This window comes from Heterocephalus glaber, unplaced genomic scaffold, assembly GCF_053883595.1.
Source record: "Heterocephalus glaber isolate CG9 unplaced genomic scaffold, H.glaber_assembly_v1.0 deba00000594, whole genome shotgun sequence".
In the NCBI taxonomy this organism is placed as follows: Eukaryota; Metazoa; Chordata; class Mammalia; order Rodentia; family Bathyergidae; genus Heterocephalus; species Heterocephalus glaber.
In genome coordinates this window covers 22,173,042-22,193,200 of record NW_028258151.1, presented here as the reverse complement: position 1 = coordinate 22,193,200, position 20,159 = coordinate 22,173,042, and the positions used below count along the sequence as shown (strand labels likewise).

The 20,159-nt window shown below is 43.5% G+C and overlaps 1 protein-coding gene across 6 annotated transcripts in view; it reads right to left on the bottom strand.

Moving 5' to 3' along the window:
- The window catches only part of Kiaa1549l (KIAA1549 like), a 287,464-nt gene extending 274,929 nt beyond the window's left edge, over window positions 1-12,535 (bottom strand). For all 6 annotated transcript variants that reach the window (XM_087205545.1, XM_021264381.2, XM_087205546.1 and 3 more), the window contains exon 1: window positions 12,196-12,535. In XM_087205545.1, the coding sequence (XP_087061671.1) occupies window positions 12,196-12,412 (217 nt within the window). In that variant the 5' untranslated portion in view covers window positions 12,413-12,535. The remainder of the gene's footprint in view (window positions 1-12,195) is intronic.
- Window positions 12,536-20,159: the final 7,624 nt, after the last annotated feature.

Below are 20,159 nucleotides of genomic sequence, written 5' to 3'. Positions count from 1 at the left end.
TCATGGAGATTCTCCTGCCTCAGCTTCTCTCATGCTGGGATTATAGGAAAGTGCCACCATGCCTAGAAGATGTGCTTTATGAAACCCTCTGGCTGGAGAGTGAGGCTAATTTGAAGCTCACTAGCCTTCTCTCTGGTTCAGGAATGAACTGCACTCCCTCCCACCACAGGGGGCAGTACCCACTTCTCCCTTTGTTCCAAATCCCTGTGTGGCTATCTTCTAGTCATCCTTCTGATGCTGGTGCAAATGTCTTCCTCCGGAAATCTTCCATAGTCCTCTTCCTCTTCACTCATCAGGATGAGGCCCCCTCCCCCAGCCTCTGCAGTGCACTGGGCTTCCCCTTCATAGTACCTGGCTCTGCCAGCCATCATGGACTCATCCCTAGGAGCAGCTGACCATGTCATGAACTATGAGGCAGCAGAGGGGATCTCTACAAAGGGAGAAGCTCAGGGCCTGGCATATGCCCCCTCCTCGATAAATACCTTCTTAATTAATGCATCTAAGGAAAATCCATTTGGAAACAACAGACTTTGTTATTAAGACTACATGGGCTATTGTGACTGTAGTGAAACTGTCTTAGAGTCATAACCTCTATTGTGCATGTGGGATGGATATTCACTTTTATCTTCTGCTGTAGAACATACAAAACTAGGAGTTTAGAAGAAAAATAAAAAACTACATAGTTATAAAAACTAAGCCGCAGTGAAAACAAAAATAACAGGCTTGGGGGAATACAGGAATTGAGAATAGGGTGTAGAATATCTGGAGAGGGCAAAAGGTAATTTTCTTCTAGGATGATGGTCATGTGCTATATCTTACAGGGATGCGGGTTACACGGGGTACACATTTGTCAAAACTCAGGAATATATGCTTAAGATTCTGTCTTTCACTGTATGTAAAGTTTATCCCCCCCAAAAGCCATAAACAAATATTGAACCCTAATGAATGACATATGTGCTTTAGTGTTTAGGGGTGAAGCATACTAATGCCTGCAACTTACTTTTAATACACTGAAAAATAAGATGACTTGACAGGTGGGTAGAGGGACAGATAGATACATGATAATGCAAATAAAATGTTAATTGTACTATCTAGATAGTAAGCATATGAGTATCAGTGTACAGTTCTTTCAACTCTTCTAGATGTTTGAAAAATCAAATAAAATGTCAAGGGTAGAACCATATGGTATTGCTGAAAATATATTTATTTTGTAGTCAGATCTACTTTCAAGTCCCAATTCCATCATTTAACAACAATGCACCCTTAGGCAAGTAGGATTCTTAAAAGTCCTTTTTTTTTTTTTTTCCGGTGTGGTACCGGGGATTGAACTTGGGACCTTGTGCTTGTGAGGTAGGTGGCAGAACCACTGAGTTAAATCCCTGGTTTAAAAGTCCTTTCTTAAAAGTCCAATCTTAGGGGCGGGGATTTAGCTCAGTGGTTTCGCCGCCTGCTGCGCAAGCACAAGGACCCGAGTTCGATCCCCAGTACCAAAAAAATAAAAGAGTTCAAAAGTCCGATCTTAGCTTCCTCCAAGAAAAATGGGCAAGAACTATCTAACAGTGTTGCCATGGGGATTAAAAAAGATAAAAGTCCTTGATCCGGTGACTACTAACACAATAGAAGCTTTTTCATAAATGTTAGTCCTCTTATTCAGAAGTCAACATATCCATAAACTAGGACAAATCTTCACTAAACTATAAAAGAAGAATCTTGTAAAACAGTTTTTCTCTTGCTATATCTCCAGGGAAATTAAAAGAATAAATTAATTGTGCTATTTTTATCAGTAAAGACACTGACCTTCCATCAGTAGAACAGCTGGAATTCTAAGGAGAGAGTCAGAGCCACGCTGTTGACACTGGTTTACTCCATCTCCCAGTGGCTAACTCCACAAACTGTGAGAACAGACAGGGTTTGCGACATAAGTCACATCAGGAGGAAAGATGAGGAGCATCAGTGGAATTGTAAATAGCACAGGGAAGCCAAGACTCCCAGTATCCTTCCCAGATGTGCCAGGGAAAAGAGCCAACTAGACAGGCCTTGAGATCTGCGAAGGCGTCTGGCACACTGGCAGAAGAGGTAGTCATGAGGCTGTCTTGGCTTTCAGCATAATTACACAAACTAAGAGATGGCCTCATGATCATAAATAAAAGCCTCCAATTGAGACTAATAGTGTGTGTTCAACTGAAAGATGTCTAGTGGGCCACCACGTAGATGTTGCATCTCTGGCTTGGAAGGTAGAAAAAGGACCCTGTTCATGACAACACCTAATGAGGAGAAGATGCTGACATCCGGACAGGAGGAAAAATTATACCTTCCAGTGCCAGAAAACAAAACCAACACCAGACCCTAAAAATCAGGTCTGGCATCTTAAAATCTTTAAAGGGGGCTAATTATATGTCACAAGTAAAACATTACCATCAAAGGAAATTGCAATTTTTAAGAAGCATTTCTGTGTGTCTACTGGATTGCACATTTGGGAGTACATGCTCCAAGCTAAGTTAGACTCCCTCCACCCTCTCTACCTGCAGATCCTACTTTCTTTGACAATTATAAGCCCCCCTAGTGGAGCGTCCTGCTAAGCCTCGACTTTGTACTTCCTGGAGACATGGAAGCTTCCTGTGTAAGCGGTCCTGCATCCAGCCCAGCTGAGAGTGGGACCAGAGCTGTGCGGCCCAGGTCACATCAGCGCTCAGGCCCTGGGTGCATCAGTCCCCAACTCCCTTGGTACCTTGAAATCAGCCACAAATTAGCTGATGGCTATGAACCCAGCCATTTACTACTGTCTTCATTAAGAAGTTTACCAACGCATGAATCTGTTTTTTATTGCTATGAGGGAAGAGATAAATTTTAGGAAGTTGATCCCTTGTTGAAGAAGGGGTCAGGCTAAGAAGTCATTTTTACAGGATGTGCCCCTTCTCAGATGAGGGGCAAATTCCTACCTCAGATGGCCAGACTGATGCTCCTAGGAATGTGGAACCAGGACAGCAATCAAGTGGCAGGTCTCAAGTGAAAAGTCTTGCCAACTCTGGCTACAGTGAGTACCACAGCAAACAAAAGCCCCATACAAGGCTCACTACAAGGAAACCAAGAAGCTATGGGAATTAGAGGAACCCAGTGTGTAGAAAGAGGTAGAAGGATGGATCCAGGTGTGAGAAGGTGGACTGGGCCCATGACACACAAAGCCAATGGCCTCAGTCTCCTGCTGTCCAGGAAGATGGCACAACAAAGCAGAATGAGGAATGTGGAATCAAAGTGCCCAGGTTCAAGGCCCGCCATGGTGCTTAGCTTTGTCACACTGGATAAGTTACTCTTAAGTCAGTCTGTGCCTCATTTTCCTCATCTGAAGCAGGGGGATTAATAATGGAGCCTATTTTATAAGGTTGTGAGACTCAAATGAGCTAACACAAATAGTAACCACTTAAAAATGTTAACTATTAAATTTCTATTAGTTAATTATAACATCCACATGGCCAAGTTATATTTCATTCCTATTCTGAATGTCACAAGAGAGTCCCTGGGAGCTCAGAGGCCCATACTTGAGCTAGTTTGTGCAGCTAGACTATTTGTCCCTGAATCAAAGAATAATAGAAAAAAATTCCAGGACCATTATGCAACCTTTAGCCAATCACATGCCACTCTTAGGGTTGGTGTAAGATTCAAATAGGAAAAGAGACCAAAAACATCAACAACCATGAACTGTTCCAACCAAACTCTGGGACTTAGCCTCTGGGAAAGTAAATATATTACATTAGCCAGAAGAATGGAAAAGCATTTATTTAAGATATTTTTAATGCCGTACCAGAAACAAGAAATATACCCCATCCCATTTAGAAAAAAAAAAAAAAAGCGAGATTCAGTATCTATAGGATTCACCATTTACTTTGCAGTTCATCTCCAGTTGCTGTAAGTTGACAGGAAACTGCCAAAGACAGCTCTATGGTGCTGATTTTTGAATACACTTTCATCCAGCTTAATTACATTAAAAAGAATGCTCCTAATCCATGCCTTCCTGTTCTTTTCCAAACAAAGACTCATTATTTGATAACAAATTATGAAGGTTTGGAGATAATTTTTGCTCAGCTCTTTTCAAGGAGGATTTAAAAGCAGCACTATTAATTTCAACACCTTTTCTCAGATTTTCCATTTCTCTTCAGCCTTCCTGGGCTTGCTGTTGACATTTGGTAAATAAAAGGACAAGTGACAGAGGAAAGGCATTCATTTCTAGGAACAGAGGTAAAGGTGTAGGTCTGGGAGTCCTAGTTTCATTCAAGGCGCTTAATTTCATATTGCACGTGGAAAGAGTAAAGTTAGAAATATTCTAGACTTTTCCATTTACTGCCACTCCATAAATACCACAGCTATTTTGTGTTTCTGACATCCGGAGGTTTTCTTTTGAGCTAAGAATAGATTGAACATATATAAATCAAAATCTGAATCAAATTCTGCTGTCGTGGTTAGGAAACATTAGATAAAGCCTTACCTAGTGGACAGAAGGCAAATGCAGCAGTGACCTTGGGCTACGCCAGAGATAGCTTCGTGGCCCTATTTACATCTACAGTATTTGGCCCAAACACAGTGCTCATCCCCACCTTAGGTGGTGTTTAAAAGTGTCCACGGTTGTCCTTAAATATCTGTGGGAGTATTTCCTAGGGAAGGAAGCCATAGAGTGGGGAAAACAGAAGGAATAATCTAGGGATGTGTTTTAACTCTAGATTTGAATGTGTATTTGTGTATTTATTTATGTGTATTAATTTATATATGTATTTATTTATTTTTTGAGACAGGGTCTCTCTCTGCATTCCAGACTGGCCTCGAAGACACAGTGACCCTCCTGCCTCAGTATCTTGAGTGCTGGGATTACAGGCGTGCACCACCACTCCCAGCTCAACTCCAGGTTTGAGTCTTACAATGGTCTTAAAGCTGTTCCCTTTTATAGTAAAAGGCTTCTCCATGTTTTTATAAAAGAAAATATTAAGTGAAGCTATATTTATGGAGAGAAATATTTATATGCAAAGAGGTCTGGAAGGACCCAGCACACTTACTTGACAGCACAACTTTAGGAAATAGCAACGTAGCCAGCAGGTCTTTCTACATTTTCCTGCATACACTTGTGTATTGTTTGAATTTAATAAAGCATATGTTGCTTTTATAATTTTTTAAAAGTCAGTAAGGATTGAAATTAAGCCAGTATTTGTCTGGGCTTCATACTGGAATCGTGACAGCAAAATATGGGAACATGCTTCCCTTTTTAGTATCAGAATCCTTGACTGGGTTTGCCACGGGGGTGGGAGGGGTGAGACCATATGGATGACCCCACTGAGGCGGCTGCATGGAGCTCAGAATCATGCAGCCAGGGGGCCAAGAGAGAACGGGAGGACCTGGAGACCCTTTATTTACCGTGAGAAGACTACAGCTCTGAAAAGAGAAGTGACTGATGAGTAACAGTCAGCCAAGGGCGGCCTCAGCCTCCAGCTCAATTTCCCCTCATTCCAACTTTTTGTCCTAGAGCTTGAACCAGATCTCTGCAGTGCCCATGGATAGCCTCACAAGTCAGGAAATCTACTAGAGGTAGTCGATATTTTTTCCTTTAACAAAAGCAACCCTAGAGTGATCTTCAATCTCATCTCTAAGACCACAGGCTTTACAGGAGAAGCAACACCAATCCTACACAAACACTTCCATAAAACATAAGAGGAAATACTTCCCTATTGTTTTATAGACCAACATTATCCTTTCATTAAAGCCACACCAAGATTTTCAGCAAAACAAGGCTACAAACAAACCAAGTCTTGAATGCAATTCTTGAAAAATTCCTAACAAAAATATTAGGAAATCAGGCCCAGCTAGAGTATGCATTATGACTAAGCTGGAGTTTATCCCAGGAACCCAGGTTGATTCAACATTCTAAAATCAACTAAGTTGTCTTTTTACAGGCTAAAAGGGAAAACTTTGTGATAATCTCAATAGAGAAAACGTGGCAAAATTCAATACCAATCATGGCTCAAGTCAACTAGGGATAGAAGAGAACTCCCTCAAAATGATAAAAGGACCTCTACAAAACAAAAACAAAAATAAAACTACAGTTAATTCATATTTACTAGTGAATGACTGAATGTTTTCCCCCAAGATTGGGATCAAAGCAAGATGCTCCCTCTCTTCATTCCTATTCAGTAATGTACTAGAAGTCCTAACCAGTGCAATAAAGCAAGAAAAAGAAATAAAAGGCTTACAGATTTAAAAGAAAGAAATAAAACTGTCTTTAATCACAGATAACATGATTTTTTATTTAGAAAAATCTCAAAAATTTTACAAAAAGCTCCAAGAACTAAAGTGAGTTTAGAAGGGTCATGTAATACAAGGTTAATTTTGGTTTTTTTTGGTACAGGGATCGAATTCAGAACCTTGTGCTTCCAAGGCAAGTGGTGGCACCAGTGAGCTAAATCCCTGCCCCCCCCATTTTAATATTTTTAAATCACTTTTCTATATACTAAAAAGAAATTAAGTACTATTTACCAAAGGCTTGAAAATATGAAATGCACACGTACGAATTCATACGCTGAAAACTATAAAACATTAATAAAAGAATATAGAAAGCAACCTAAATAGAGATATCATGTTCATGGATCCAAAAATTCAATACTGTTAAGATTCAATCTTCCTTAATCGATCTAGATTCAATGAAATTTCAATAGAAAATTCAAGATTTTTTTATAATGAATTAACAAGAAGATACTGAAATCTATATGGAAAGCATAAGACCTAGAATAGTCAATGTTTTTAAAAAAAGAACAAAGAATATTCACATTACCTGATTTAAAGACTCACTAAAAAGCCAGTTCAATAGACCCCAACTCAGGGTGGTTTTACTTCCCTGGTGCCATTGAGCAAGGTCTGGAAACATTTTTGGTTGTCACAATTAGGGAAGGAGGCAGTTATTGGCATTTTAGGTAAAGGTAAGAAATACTGCTAAATATCCTACAATGCACAAAATAGGCCCCACAATAAAGAATTACCAAGCTCAAAATGTCAATAGTTCTGAGGTTAAGAGATCCTGAGCTAAAGAAACCAAGACAATGTTTTATTGGCAGAAATAGAAAAGTATAGATCGATGGAACAGAATAGAGTCCAGAAACAGACCCATGCATATGTAGTGTCATGGTATGTCAATGGAGCAAGGACAATCTTTTTAATAAATGGTGCTAAAACAATTAAGCATCCAAATGAAAAAAATTAATCTTGACTCCTACCTTGCACAATACATAAAAATAATGTGAAATGGATCAGAGGCCTAAAAGTGAAAATATAAAACCTCCAGAAGAAATCATAGATGTTTGTGACCTTGGGTTAGACAGAGACTTCTAGGCTAGAATACACACACACACACACACACACACACAAAAAAACCAAAATCTTTAAATTAAATAGTGGATAAGGTGAGGGTAATCAAAATATAAAACTTCTGTTCTTTGAAAAAACACCATTAATAAAATAAAAAAGAAAAGCCACAAGCTGGGAGAAAGTATTTGTAAAACACGTATCTGATAAAGGTCTTATATTCGGAAGAAATAAAGAGCTCAAAAAATAATAAGAAAACAATCAATTTTTTTAAATGGGAAAAAATTTACCAAACACTTCAAAGAAGAGACACAGATAGCAAGGGAGAACTTGAAAAGATATCTAAAAATAACATTGTCAGTAATTAGAAAAATGCAAACTAAAACTATAACAAGATACCACGTAACTACTATTATAATGGCTGAAATTTAAATTAAAAGGAAAAAACAGCTGATAATACCAAGTACCAGGGAGGATACAGAAGAGCAGTTAAAACTCTCACACATTGCTCATGGAGTTCTAAGATTGTATGGCTGGTTTGGAAAAGAGTTTGGCAGTTTCTTATGAGGTTAAACACAGACCTAAAATAGAATCCAACAATCTTATTTGCCCAAGGGGAAGAAAACTGCCCACACAAAGACTTTTCTGCCCCAAACTGGAAACAACCCAAATATCCACCAACTTGTGAATGGATAAGCAAACTATGGTGCAGTGGAATGTTACTCTGCCATTAAAAGGATAGAATTAGTGATCCAGACAACCATGTGGATGATCCTCAAGAGTGTGATGTTAAGTGAAAGAAGCTAAACACAAAAAGTTATATATTACGTGATTCCATTCATATAAACCTGGAAAAGACAAAACTATCGGGACAGAGAAAAGATTGTTGGTGGCCAGAGACTGGGTGTGTGGGTGGGAAGGACTGACTACAGAGGGGCAGGAGGAAACTTTTGGGGTGACAGAATTCTTCCACATCTGGATTGTGATGGAGGAGCCATAATGTACACTTCCATAAAAACTCATCATTCAGTAGTCCTAAAAAAGATGACTTTTACTGTATGTAAATTACACTTTACCAAATTTGATTTCAAAAAAAGCAAAGAACAATGGTAGCTCATGGGTGTGCTCTCTGTTCAGCATGACATTTCAAAACTTGGAATCAGCTGGTGACCTTTGAAAACAAGGAGATTCCAAATAGAGATCAAGTTTTCTAGAGGAATCAGAACAATGGCCCTCTGAGCCCCAAACCCCTGTAGGACCTAACTCATGGAGGTAAAGTACCTCACCAACCTGTCCCTGCCCCCTGACAAACTGCCCCTGGCTTGCGCTCTGCTAAACCTCAGTGAAGAGCCTGGTAAATGCCAGGTGCTCCATGAATCCTGACTTGTTTGCCACCTTCCCACCAGCCGAAACAACTGATTCCTACAACACCCAGACTGCCGACTGCTTCTTTGGTCCTGAAGTCCTCAAAGACAGTTGCCACCCATGGCAGGCATGCCATCACCTAGAATAATGTGTCCCTCTGTGTGCTTAGCAATCCTCTTTCATATGTTGTCAAGCAACAAAAATGTTTTAGGGTCATTCCAGCTATTCATTTTTGTCCAGAGAAGAGTGGAGTTGTTGTTTGTTTAAAAAAAAAAAAGAAAGAAAGAAAGAAACCCACAATAGGGGCTTGAAGGTTAATGAAAATGAGAGGGAAGTGTGCACAGCACTTGGCACATTCTCAGATCATGCAGTAGTGTAAGATGCAAGTAAGTCTGGGGGGATTCTCTAGTCATCATCAGGACTGCAGGACCTCAAAGTTGCCACCACAGTGATGTTCACTTTGAGGACAGGATGTGACAGCAGGGAAGGGATATCTGAGTTCCATTTTGTGTCACCATTAAAAGTACAGTACTACTGTTCCCAAGATGTACTTTGCCTTGTTGGGAGTAGGGATGGGAGGGGAAGCAAAGTCTGGGACATCTGGCTAAAGTATCTCTGAAGTGCTGTTGATCAATATAAGTTCAAATATATTTGCTTGGGCCATCTATATTTGGGGGAAGCACCAAATCAGACATTCTTGTTGCATATCTTTAATGTTAAAATGAGAACGTATGGACACATGTCATCATATCTCTATCTTGACCTTCCTTTGACCCACCTGCCCTATTACTCTCATTATAGAGTTTCCCGTTTGCTATACCAATTTCTCTTCTTCCTTTCTCTCTTAAACCCACCCCTCTCAGGGCCACCAAACACTCCCATCTGCATACCCAGCCTCCATTGCTGCTAGTCCCCACCTAACCCCGCTCTTAGTAGCATTTCTTAAGCTTATCGCTCCTTGCTCCTCAAACACTTTCTTCCCTTGGCTTCTGAGAATTTCTTTCTTTTGAGAACAAGTCTTGCTTTGTGGCTCAGGCTGACCTTGAACTCATTATGAAACTAACCCAGGCTGGCCCCAAACTTGCAGCGATCCTCTTGCTTCCACCTCCTGACTGCTGGAATTACAGATGTGCTCTGTCATGTCCAGCCCGGCTTCTGCTCCCTGGGACACAAGGGTGGTGAACAACTGTGACAGTACTTTTAGAAACAAATCTATTTTGGCCCATTTTTTTCACAGGCAAAAGTCTGGCTTTGCTTTGCTTAGAAAACAAGGAACAGCAACAATGCCAACGACACAAGCATAGCAAACTTGCGCTTTAAGTAGGACCTTACTTGTCACAGGTTTGGCTTCTTGGACAACTCAGCATCCCACACCTTCTCCAGTGAGGGACAGCACTGGACTGCAGCTAACTGCCAGAAAAAGTTCCAGAAGAGGATGTTCGCTGAAAGTCACAGGTGACAGCAAGTGTCACCTGTGCACCTGCCTCCCTCCTGACACCTCTTCTTCCTTCAAACCTCTTGGATGCCTTGCACGAGGCCCAGGACTTCCCCACCCTGAGATGAAGCTGCCCCAGTGGAAATTAGAGAACAACTGAAAGCAGAGAGGAGGCAGGACAGGGAGCCCAGTGTTCACCTCTGCCATGGAGAAACCCGACATGACATGGACCCAGCAGCAAATCCACAAAAATCCATGGACTCCAGAGACAGGGGGCAGATCCACAGGTGGGCTGAACCATAGAAACCAGATCATCAACAGTGACAGCAGGAAGGACACCCAAAATTTAGTACAGAGGAAGCAACAAATCCTCCCAACAAGAAGGGAAAAGATAAAGGGTTTGGGGGAGCAACATCCACTTTAATGACTTTTACCATCATTGTAATCAAAGTGACTTTCCAAGCCCTATGTTCTTGCGGCCACTACACTACAAGAAAATGGACAGCAGGACCAAAACCAAAAGATATAGATCACAAGTCTCCTAGGTCAGGCTCTGGCTGTCAGAAAGAGAAGCTAAGCAAAGTCACAGAGGTTCAGAAGGGTCGGTGTACAAAGGTTGGAAAGGAGATCAGAAATTCAAAAACAATCACAGGAAATCACTAGACATCAGGCTGAAAAGGAACAATGAAAGCCAGATTTCACATATTACAGATGGCTGAAGAGTTTTCAGGACCTGTGTGCAAATGAACAACATCCAAAAGCAGATATCTCATAAACAATCTATCAAGCTATCAAGGACCTAATACGTTTCAAACACAAACTCTGTGTATCTGAACCAACAGATACTAAGGTATGTACATGGGTCTCAGGAACTGTCTTTGAACCATTGTGCCAAATACACATCACTGGAAATTTCTACAGGAACAAAAATTGGAGCTAAAATTCTTCAGCAATCTGACCACTGAACTTAGTAACATCTATTATCAGGATAGAAAATTCTTGACACACAGACACCTCAGGTCTGTGACCCGTTAAGTGAATCAAAGGAAAATTGGATTTGAATTAAGCTGTTAAAGACAAAATATATTTTTAACCTAAAACCCTCTCATCTAAAACAGTATGTGAGCTCCTTCATTAGTATAAAATTCCTTAATTAGGAATTTTAATCTAATTTGGGGGAACAGTGTGCCGACAAAGAGGTCCTTATTAGTCCTTGCTAAAAAAAAAAAAACCCCACAAAACTACAGAAACAAATTACCTGAGGTGAGAGTTACATCCTTGATAAAGTGAAAATACTGAGAGTCCAGAATTCCATCACAAACACAAAAGCCAGGCCTTTTGAGTGTCATAGTAATCAGTCTTATCTCAAAGACAAGTGCTGACTGCACAGCTTTAAGTTTTGAAGCACTTTGGCAGAATAATGCCACCCAAATAGTTACAAGAGATTTTACAAAATTGTCCAAGAATTACAGAAATCTGTTTCTTCAGGATTGTTTTAAGTCTAAGAGCCAAGTGTGCTTTCACTTCTAAATTAGCCTCCTGCAAACAGCAGAATATACACTTGACCACTGCCTGAATACCTTTGCCAGATGCTATCAATTATTTTAGGAACCTCCGTCCCAGAAGAAAAGAGCCCAGAGGAGGGAGTGCTATTTGGGAAGCCGGCACAGAAATGGCTTAAAACCCACACCCAGTCCCTGTAGTTAAGATAAAGTGGACGCCCAACAAGGAGCCCCAAAATACACTGGACGTCCACACTCGAAATGTGTCCTACTAAAACACATCCCTCTTCAGGTGTCCTGAACACAACGCGTCTTTGAAGCTTGCCTGCTGCAAGTGAAGGCTCTGCAACTTGTCCAGAAAGAAGAGAGGAGAGAGCCTGCTTCCCCGCCCAACGGAGCCTTCCCGGGAGACAGATTTCTGACAGTTCGCCCGCTGCTGCAGCAGCAAAGGGCGGAGAAAATCCCAGGGATGGGGCCGCCAGCACCTCTCCAGCCACCGCCCCCCGGGCAGGTGCTGACCCCGACGGGCAGCCAGCTGCTCCAGAACCGAGTACTTACCCGGGTCGGCCCGGCCGTGCTCGGGAAGGACCGCTAGCAGCACGAGTCCCAGCAGCAGCGACGGCAGCGGCTGCGGTGGCGGCGCCTCCTGGGGCGCGCGGGCCCCGGGGCTCCTCACGCCCGGGCAGCGCGCGTCTCCCCTGCCGGCCCGGCCGAGCTCCCGTGCCGCCAGCCCAGCTTCCCTCCGGCCCCGGGGCTTCGCCTCCTGCAGAGCCATGGGGACCCTTCACACATCCAGTCCGCGGCTTCGCTCCGCTCCGCTCCGGGGAGCCCAGCCCTGACGCCTGGGTCCTCACCGGGCATCTCCAGCCATGGCCCGCGCGCTCGTCCCGCCTCGGCCGCGGCGGGCTCCGGGGAGTCGCGGCTTCACCCGCGCAGGGGCCAGGGCCCCATGGAGCCGCGGGCCGGGCTTCCCACGGTGCCTGTCGCCGCGCGCCGGCGCGCCCCGGGCAGCGAGGTGGGTCGGGCGCCGCCCGGGGACCCCTCCCTAACACCGAGCCGGGGCGGCCGCGGGGTGCACTCGGCTCCCTCGCTCCCGCCGCGGCGCTGCCTCTCCGGCCCGCCCTGGGCCCTCTCGCTCGCTGCTCGCCGCTCACGCGCAGGGGCTCGGGCACCAGCTCCGGCTCGGGCTCCCCGGCCGCGAGGGCTACTGCAGCTCGGAGTGGCGCCTCATTGACAAAGAAAGCACGTAGCACCGGAGCGGGCGAGGGAGGCGAGGCCGGCGCGCGCGCGCATCCCCGCGCGGAGCCACCGCCCGCCCCCCGCACCCGCGCCCCCGCCGAGCCCCGCGCCCAGGAGGGGACCCCGAGCGGGCGGCCGCTCCCGCAAGGCGGAGGTCCGCCCCGGGGCCTTCCTCGCCTCCTTTCCCAGTCAGTCCCTCCCCTAGAGGAGGGAAGGTTGGCGGGAGAGGTCGTCTGACCCGGGAAACGGGGTGTACGCGGCCATGGTCAACGTGAAGCGGCCAGCAGGCTCTTCAGCCTGGCTTTTGGAACCGCTCTTGGTGGGTGGCCGGGAGCGCTTTGTGCTCTTTGCGCCCTTCCTGTCTGAGGGCCCTGCGGACACCTGCATGCCCCCTTTACCCCTGAGGACCTGAAGCAATATAACACTGGCTGGATTAAAACACATTCTAAATATGTGTTACAGCCATAGCACGTGCAAAGCAGTGCGCTGGGCACTGAGAAGACCAGGGTGACATCTCTGCAAAAATCCCTCTCCCCAAAATAGAGTTGAACAGCCACTACCGAGGGGACAAGTGGTCGAAGTCAGCTGAACTGCCCTCTTGCTCCCACCTTTGCCAGGCAAGATGGCCTTAAGCAAGCTAACGAGTTCTAAGGTGCTTCCTACAGCCTTCAGTCCATAAGCATTTCTTGAGCACCCACTCCTTGGTAGCTACAGTAAAGCACTAGGCACACAAGCAAGAAAAATAATGCACCCTCAACCTGGTGAAGCTCACCCAACAGTATTCATTCATCCAACAATACTGCCTGTTATGTGGCAAGCCCTATTCCAGACACAGGACAACAGCCATGAACAAAATCCCTGTAACTAATAGAATACCAGGCAGTAATAAATGCCATGGAGAAAAATCAGTGTAAAAGAATGGAAGGGGGTGGGGGTGTTGCAATGTTAAATTGGGTGAAGAGAGGCCTCAGTAAGAAGGCAACTTTTTTTTAAACTGGGGATTGAACCCAGGCCTTTGGCACAGAGCTACATCCCCAGCTCTTATTTTGTATTTTGAAACAAGGTCTCACTAGGTCTCTTAAATTGTGCGGGCTTGGCTTAAACTTGTGATTCTACTGCCTCGGCCTTCCAAGGAGCTGAGATTACAAGCATGCAGAAAGTAACATTTGATTAAAGACCAGAAGGAAGTGAGGGACAATGCTATGCTGGAAAAGCATTTCAAAATAGGGAACAGGAAAGCCAAAAGAGTGTGGCAGAGCCAGCCTGGTATGTTCAAGGCACAGCACACCAGCCAGAGGGCTTGGAAAAGCATTTAAACTCATTTATTGCACTCGGTAGGACAGAAATAACAACAGATTTCATTGAAGACATGTTTTTTTCCCCACATGCTAACTTCTCAGAAGTCAGATATGTCCTATAATGAGCCTCAGATTTACTGAAATATGATAATACAAGTTGAGCAGCCTTCATCCACAATCTGAACTGCTCCAAAATATGATATTCCTTGAGCATCACACTCAAAAGTTTTGGATTTTGGAGCATTTCCTTTCTCACATTTTCAAACTGGAGAGAGATGTTCAAACAGTAAATTTTACACAAATACTTCATAATCCCAAAACAACAAACAAACAAAACTCTTCAATCCCAAGCATTTCAGATAAGGGATACTTAGCCTTACCTTGCAGGGGTCAGGATTTATCATTGCTCTTCAATTAAATTAGTTGTTACTTGGGTTTGTATTAAGAAACTTGCAGAAGGGGCCAGGATGGAGCTCAGTGGCGCCGCACCTGCCTCATAACCGCAAGGTCCTGAATTTGATCCCCGGTACCACAAAAAATAAATACATAAATAAACTTGCAGTATAGTTGAGGCAATAAAGCAGGATATGAAGTCAATTTGGGACATGAAGGAGGAAGCCAGCCCATAGTGATGATTCATGTAGCAGGTGAGACGAGAAGAATGTTGACGAATGGTGATCCCAGAGACAAGGAGACAGGAGTGGTGAGGGTGGCTGCCCAGGTAAAGCCAGACTGACACACACAGGGCTGGAGCGCTGGAGGAGGCTTTGAGGACCACGGGGAGAGGAGTGGGCTCAGCAGAGATGGGGAGGGAGGCAGGAAAATGCAGCCTGGGGTGGTAGGGCTGCCTGTTCAAACCCTAGAATTCAAATCAAGGGGAAGTAGGAGGTAGAGAGGGGAAGCGATGTTGAAGCCAATTTGTAGAAGGCCTTGGACACATTTGAGCTTTTCCCTAAAAGGAGGGGTGAGGGAGAAAAAAAGGGAAATCACCTTCAGGAGCAACAGTCCTATACCAGGCTCTGACTTCACTGCTGAGGACACAAAGGTGGGTGTGATGGGAAGGACATGGACCTGTTAGCAGCCACATCTGTAAGCCGCTGGCTGTATTCACACAGAAGAGACAGAGATTCTGGCCTCTGAGGTGGAAAAGATCCAGGAGAGGAGAGAGCTGTGTGTGAAGCAAGACAAGCAAGATCCAACCACTGGCAGGTTCTCTGTGAGGAATTAGAGAATGAGGAGAGAGGAGGAAGGGAAACACCCATGGGGTTGAGAGCTAGCAAGTGCACATCTCAAAAAGGTTTCCTCTGAGTTGTCAATGGCATTTTCCCATCACCATTTTTTTGCCAGACTTGGACAAGATATAAATTGCTTTTCAGTTTCCAATGATACTGGTGAGACCGGCCTCAAGACCAGAGAGACACTGTCCTGACCCTGAAGAAGCCCACAGTCCTGTGATGGAACAGGCATGCATAGCGGTGGTCTAGAGAAACTGGGTAAGTATGCAACAGACATATGTGCAGGTCGCCATTGCCATGGGCAATGGCTGGCTGTTTCTCCCAGGAAGGAGAGAACAGTTGAAGAAGGAAACTTCAAGTTGAAGTTTGCCAGGCACACCAAATGGCAAGGTAGAAAGACATGAAAGTTTGCAGCATTTTACAGAAAAGGGCAAAGTATCCAGTGAGGGGCACAGAGGGACCTCGGGGACACCCTTGGGCCCTGGGGAACCACATTGGAGGTAGATGCAGGGAGCCTGTGATGCTGCCATCCAGTTTGTACCTTATCCTCACCCAGCAGGAACAACTCTGGAAGGGTTTTCTGCCACCACAGGAAGGTCCATGAAATCCTTGATTGATGGGTCCCTGATTGGTGAGTGACTGTATAGACTAATGTAGATTTAAATTCAGACTATGCCATCCACTCGCTGGGCAAATCACATAGTTGCAGTAAATCCTATCTATAAAACTAGAATGATCAGAGTAACTCCCTCATTGAGTTGTTTTAAGGATTGGGTTGTTACATGTCAGTCATTTAGAAGTATACTTGACACAGACTATGCATTCAATCAATCTTATTTATATATTATATGACAATTGCAACCTTCTGAAACCATAAACACTTTTGTTCATTTTAGTCTACTGAACTACGGCTTTGGGACTTTCCCTACGTGTAAATTTATTGTTACATGGCTTTAAAAAAAAAAAAATCAGTGTCTTAGGGGAGGAAAGGGGAAGTATAAAGAATTAAGATGTGTTAGTACTGGGACCAGCTCCTCACAATGGTAATCATTGTGTACTGCCGACATGTACTACTGAAAATCAAAAAATTTAAAAATCAGTGTCTTTTGTCCAAAGTGTCTCATTAGGCAGAGAAGAAAGATCAATCTCTGGGCAGTGGTTTCAGACCCTCAGTTGAAATTTTGGCCATTACAGTGGGTGCAGAGAATATCTGGGCCTCTGCTTTTATGCTTCTTGCAGGAGGCTGATGCTTCTCCTCACTCGGGCACTGGAGAAACAGCTCAAGGCTGACACTCCATACTCAAGGCCTCCTTTCATAGGGCTGGGTCTGTCCTGAGTCCTAGGGTTTCTAGGTTGAGCAAGGCTCTGCTCCCACCCTTGCTGATCGGAAATCTCAGAGTCAGTGGGGCAGAAGAGTAAACACACAATCACGCTGGAGCCCAGAGGATGGAGTGGAGGGTGCCGGGGACCTGTGCTGAGGGCAAGCAAACACGCACCAGTTTTGGAATGAAAGCATCCTTATAAACAGTGGTGCCCTGAGTGCCATGGAGACACTCAGACAATTTATAGATCTCATATTAAAAAACAAAGTGGAAGAAATTTAAAATGAAAATTTTAACATGGTTTTCCTTGCCTCCCACAACCTTAAGAAAACTACAGATATAGGAGGGGTGACCAAAATGTTTTTGAATTTAGAAGTTTACTACAAAAAAAGACATATTGCCCTTAATTCCCCTCAAAATACTTCCCCTTCACTTTGAATGAATTTATTTCATCATTCTTGCCACTATCTGAAGCAGTTTTGGAAGTCCTCTTTCCTGAGTATTTTTATCAGGTGTGATTAAAAAAAATACAGTGAATGCTGCTGTCAAATGTCACCCAATGGAAAGGCAGGCTCATAAAAACATTACCATGACCTCATCCACCTTACTCACTGGATCTGGCACCGTGTGACTTCTGGGTCTTCCCCAAAGTAAAATGACCATGAAAGGTAATCGTTTTGAATTAATTCAGGACATCAAGGCAGCCACAACAGTGCAGCTAAAGACATTCATGAAAAAGGACTTCCTCTGGGCATGGTAGTGTATGCCTGTAATATTACCGAGATTTTCAATGGCCAATCCTAGTTCCCAGCCCTTTGGGTGCCTGGCAGACAGGAACTGCCCTGGAGGGCAAAAAGACGCAGTTGAATTAACGATGCCAGAGGGCAGTAGGGAGCTATGGGAGAGTTTTAAGCAGAGGAATTGTGTTTATGTTTCAGGAAGATCATTTGCCCTGATGTAGTACTGATTACATGATATTTCAGTAGCTTCTAGGGCTCATTCAGTTGCAGAGCAGGGACATAGTCTAACCTTTGGAACTATGAGGCTCACTTATTTTCACTGTATCTCTTTGTCCTTCTGTCCTTCACTGTGTTACGCATTTTTCTTAGGCACAGTAGGGTGGGAACTAGGATTGGCCATTGAAAATCTCAGTGATTTACAATCTGACTTCAAGCTCTAACTCCATCACTAAGAACTGGTAACCTTGAAAAAAGTTTAAAACTCTGTACCTCATATCCCTTCAAGGAACCTGGAAATGTCTACCCAAGATGTCAAGGTATCTACCCATGACAAATAGAAACATATGTCCTCACAAATATATCTATACAAATATTTGTAATATCATTATTCACAATAACCAAAAAGGGAAAGCAACCCAGATATCCATCAGCTGGTAAAAAAATGAACACATTTGGTAAAACACCATACTATTCCTCAATAAAAAGGCACAATGAACTGATACATGCTGTAACACTGATAAACCTTGAAAATATTATGCCAAATGGAAAAAAGCCAATCACAACACATTATGTATTCTGTAATTCCATTTATATAAAATATCCCCCCAAAAATGGCAAACCCAAAGAAACAAAAAGTAGATCAGTGATTGCTTGAGACCAGGGGAGTGATTAAATGGCACAATAGGGTGATAGAAATGTTCTAAAACTAAATTGTGGTCATAAAGTTATACAACTCTGGAGATACTAAAGTTCACTGAATTAAAACAAGAAAATTCTTAATGTAAATCATATCTCAAGAAAGCTGTTTTACTGCCGGGGATTTAGCTGCATGGCTTTGCCACCTGCTGCGCAAGCTCAAGGATCTGAGTTCGATCCTGGTACTGGAAAAAAAAAAAAAAACTGTTTTAAAGACAAAAACTAAACATGGAATGAGGTACCTCATAAAGCTTAGATATTATTGTCATATAATCTTTCTCAAGCATACAAAAAGAAAGGGATTTTATATTTAAATTTTCACTTTAAATATCTATCATTCTTGAAAGGTCCATACGAAGTATATTATAAGGAATGCATATTCTAACAAGGGGTATTAGCATACTAGCAGTAAATGTCTTTCCTTTAAAGAACAAATGACCCTTTTCATCTGCCAAAAACATTTCTATTTTATTAGACAGTCCAGTTGCTGTATCTCAGACTAGACAAAACCATCACCCTTTTAGAGACAACATGCACAATAATAATCACATTTTCAATTCTTGAGTGCCTGTTATGTGCTTAACTGTAAACCCTTTTTGTACATTAATCCGATCACACCACTTCTCAATGCCTGATTTAAGCCCTCATTTTAACCTTCACTCCATTCATTCAATAAACCTTTACTGAGCACCTACTATAACCCAACACTATTACATGGGATTATGAAGATGAGTAAAACAAAATCCATGTCCTCCAAAGTGTCAGGATGTAGCTAGGGAGAAATAAAATTACCAAACAATTATTTATGCCGTGGGTGAAAATGACATAAGGTAGGAGATAGTAAATCTCTTTCCAGGTCAGAGGAAGCTTGCAGAGGAGGTGATCCTGGAGCCAGAACATGACAGCCATGCAAGATGGGGGCAAGAAAGAGGGCAGTTCAACCGTGCCAAGATGTGAAACTGTAAATCCACTGGCATCTCCCGACAAGACCTCGTTGCTAATATTGTTTAGTACAAGAAACAGTGAGAGTTTACATTGGTGAGGCAGATGAGGGACATCGTATGGAAAAATTAAGAGATGTGGACATTGACCTGAAAGTGAGTTGTGTGGTTTTAGTTTTCGTTTTTGGTACTGGAGATTGAACACGGCCTTCTCACCGAGCTACATCCCCAACCCCTTCTTTATTTTGAGACAGGATCTCACTAAGTTGCCAAACTGCCTAGGCTGGGCTTGAATTTGTGATCATCCTGCCTCAGCCTCCCCAGAATACCACCACTGCTCAGCTGAGAATGATGTTTGAGCTTTGGGGAAACTGGTCAAAGACTTGCCCCAAAGCTGACTGTGATCTGAGACTGCTTTCACTTAGATTATAGATTTCTTGGCCCCCTCTCTTGCCCCGAGCCACCCCGTCACCTCAGCTGCTACCATCTTGATCAGAAGTGAACTTTGGAAAGATGCCATGGTGAGTAATGAGGAGGTTGGGTGGGTAAGGGAGTAGACAAGGAGAAAGGAAGGGAGTCAGGGTTAGACACATTCCTAGGTCTGCTCCAAGAAGGACAGGATGGTGAGGAAACTCTGCTCTGACAGGGGTAATGAATAAGGCCAAGCGGAGAAGAAAGAGGGAGGAGAAGGGAGAGATGGGCGACATTGGCATAGACATCTGGAGGTATAGGAAAGGCAGGTTCAGGGGAAAAGGAACCAAGAACATCCAGGTAGGAATGTCCACTAGGCTTACATTTCACAAATTTTAACGTGCACACAGATTACATGGGG